At 52.2% G+C, this 2,706-nt stretch overlaps 1 protein-coding gene across 5 annotated transcripts in view; it reads right to left on the bottom strand.

Annotated features, from left to right (window-relative positions):
• Positions 1-1,176: 1,176 nt before the first annotated feature.
• Positions 1,177-2,706, bottom strand: part of LOC102757630 (chromosome unknown open reading frame, human C16orf70) — a 31,624-nt gene continuing 30,094 nt past the window's right edge. For all 5 annotated transcript variants that reach the window (XM_015567869.1, XM_015567870.1, XM_015567868.1 and 2 more), the window contains one exon: positions 1,177-1,745. In XM_015567869.1, the coding sequence (XP_015423355.1) occupies positions 1,410-1,745 (336 nt within the window). In that variant the 3' untranslated portion in view covers positions 1,177-1,409. The remainder of the gene's footprint in view (positions 1,746-2,706) is intronic.

Raw genomic sequence — 2,706 nt, forward strand, 5'->3', positions numbered from 1 at the left:
GAGAGGAAGGAAGAGAAACATCAGTTTGTTGGTCCGCCCATTTATGCATTCATTGGTTGCTGCTTGTATGTGCCCTAAGGATGAAGCCTGCAATCGTGGCTTATCGGGATGACACTCATTTGAGCTACCCAGCCAGGGCATGGTACCTGGTTCTTTTTTTTCCTTTTCTTTTTTTTCCTACTTAGTGTGGAAGGTGTTTATTTGAAGGTAATGGGAATTACAAGACCAAATTGTAGATAAAGACTTTTGTTTTCTGTAATTGCCATAGCAGCTGATGCTGGAACCCATGGGACAGAATGGGTCGGTGGAGGGAAAAAGGCATATCACATAGAGAGGGGAACAAGGACTTAGCCTCGGACCGTCTTCTATTAAGGGAGCAGGAAGAGGAAAGGGAGGTTATGGTCTAAAAGCTAGGCAATTACCCAGGAATGTGTTAGGGATCCTAAAGGAACCCTTGGTTCATGAAAGATAGCGAGGAAGAGGATTGTCAACAGTGTTCAGGACTAGAAGAATTGATAAAGGGGGAAGGAACTAGGACCAAGGCCATTGAACTTGGAAAGATAGCAGTCTCTCACTTGTTCACAGTGCAGTTTTGGAGTGTTAGTTTGAAAGCCAAACCAAGGTTCAGAAAATTCATCTGGAAAGCCTTAGTATAGGAGCAGGTGCCCCATGAGAGAACAGGTAAGAAGGGTTACCAAGAAATCAATAGTCTCTTCATTTGGGTTAACAAAACCATTTCCTACCCTCCAGCCTACATTATTAGGTACCTGGTTCTTGATGTGAAAAAATACAAGGAATTGTGGGAGCACTAGGCAGGGGCCTAACCCAGATTAGGGCTTAGGCTTCCTGGGAGCAATATGAGTGTGAATAAGGGAGGGTGTATGGGGGTGGAGGGGTTAGAGAATGGCAATGTCCTGGGCATAGCCAGCCTCAGGTGAGGTCTTGAGGGAGGAAAGAGGGAAAGATGTTCCAAGAACAGGAAGTTTGAGTGTCTGGACCTAGGGGTGAGTGGATTTGCAGAGACCGGCTGGTGAGTGGGGGAGGTAGATAGCAGGGGGTCTGGGAAGCCATATTTTACAGAGTTTGGTTTTATCCCGAGGTCAGTGAGAAGCAAGGGTTTCAGGGATGGAGGCTGGGTGGCTGGTGAGGATGGAGAGAGAGCGAGAAGCGCAGGCTGGGACAGTGGTAGCAGAGATGGAGGGAAGGGATGAACACTGAGAGTTGTTTTAGACAAAGGCTAACAGGCCTGGTGATACTGGACAAGGAGTGAGGTGAGAGAGGACCCCAGAGTTTCTGTCTTTGAAGCTGGATTAAAGGTGAGGCTTCTGCTGAGATACGGGCGGGCCTGGAGGAGGTGAGGTGCTTGCTCTGTTTGGAACAAGTTGGGCATGATGTTCCCTGTAGAACATTCAGGGAGAGTCTAAGGACAGCTGGATCTTTAGTTCTGAGTTCAGCAGAGGGTCAAGGCTAAAGATGCACCAATGGACAGAGCAGAGAGGGTGGGGTGGCCCAGGGGGAGGTCCTGAAGGACGCTGACCAGAAAAGGAGTCCCCCAAAGAGCAAAGAAAAAGTAGAGTTGGAAGCCAGGGGAATGCCCACCTGCTGTCGGGAGGCTGCAGATCAGTCAAGGAAATGGCTCCTGGGTGGGAGGTATTTCTAGGACATGGCGGGTACAGCCTGGAGCCAGGCCACAGGGGGCTGGGAGGTGAGGCGGTGGAAGGAGCAATAGCAGACACCTGAGAGGTCTGTGAACAGGAAAGTGAGGCTCGGGAGGCAGGGCTTGCTTTTGAAGGGAGAACATTGTGGTAAGTTGTCAGGAGCAGGCATAGCCACTGGAAGGAGGATGGCGCTGGGTAGCGTTGCTGGTTTCCATAGCCTGTCCTCAAACTCTGGGGTGGGGTGCGGTGGGGAGGGGTGGGTGAGGAGGACTGTCTACTCCAGGCTCCTCTGAGACTGAGTTACAAGAAGAGGGAGCTGGCAGCAGAGCTAGGCCAGGACTGGGCCCTCAGTCTCCACAGTACCTCTCTGCCCACCTGGGCCCCAGATCAAACCCTTTGCTCGCTGGCCTACTTCTGGAGTTCCCCAATCTGGCCTGCAGTGGCCCAGGCTTGGTTATTTCTACCTGGAGGCTATGCTGGCCTGGGGCATTAGGGACCAGGGGACTCAGAATTGCCTCTGAAGAGACAGACTTAAGTGCTTACCTGTGAAATTAATTGGTGAAAACGCGCGCGCACACACACACACACACACACACACACACAGGGTTGGCCTGTGTTTTTAATAAATTAATTTCACAGGTGAGCACTTAAGACTGTCTCTTCAGAGGCAATGTGTTCCAGTGGATGGATGGGAGAGAGTAAAGGGAGGACAGAGGAAAGAGTCCTGGACTGAATTCCCAAAGACCTGAGGCTGCTTTTTCCTGCCCCCGCCCCCCGAAAAAGCAGAATTGGGGAGCTTGAGCCTGTATCCAGACCAGAACCCACCTCTCCGGGAATTCTCAGAAAGAGTTGCCTGTTAGGATCCCTCTCTGAGATTAGTCCCCACTCGGAGACAGCACTCCCCGAGTCGCCAGGGTGGAGCTGAACTCCAGCTGTCCGCGCGCACAGCTGGAGGGTCACGTGGTAGCAGCCCCAGCCCCCCTTCCTGCCAACGCTGCAGCTGGCCTAGGCGGGTCCATGGCCGCCCTTGGGGCCCTGCGCTGAGCCC

Source organism: Myotis davidii, unplaced genomic scaffold (genome assembly GCF_000327345.1).
Source record: "Myotis davidii unplaced genomic scaffold, ASM32734v1 scaffold243, whole genome shotgun sequence".
NCBI classification, from domain to species: Eukaryota; Metazoa; Chordata; class Mammalia; order Chiroptera; family Vespertilionidae; genus Myotis; species Myotis davidii.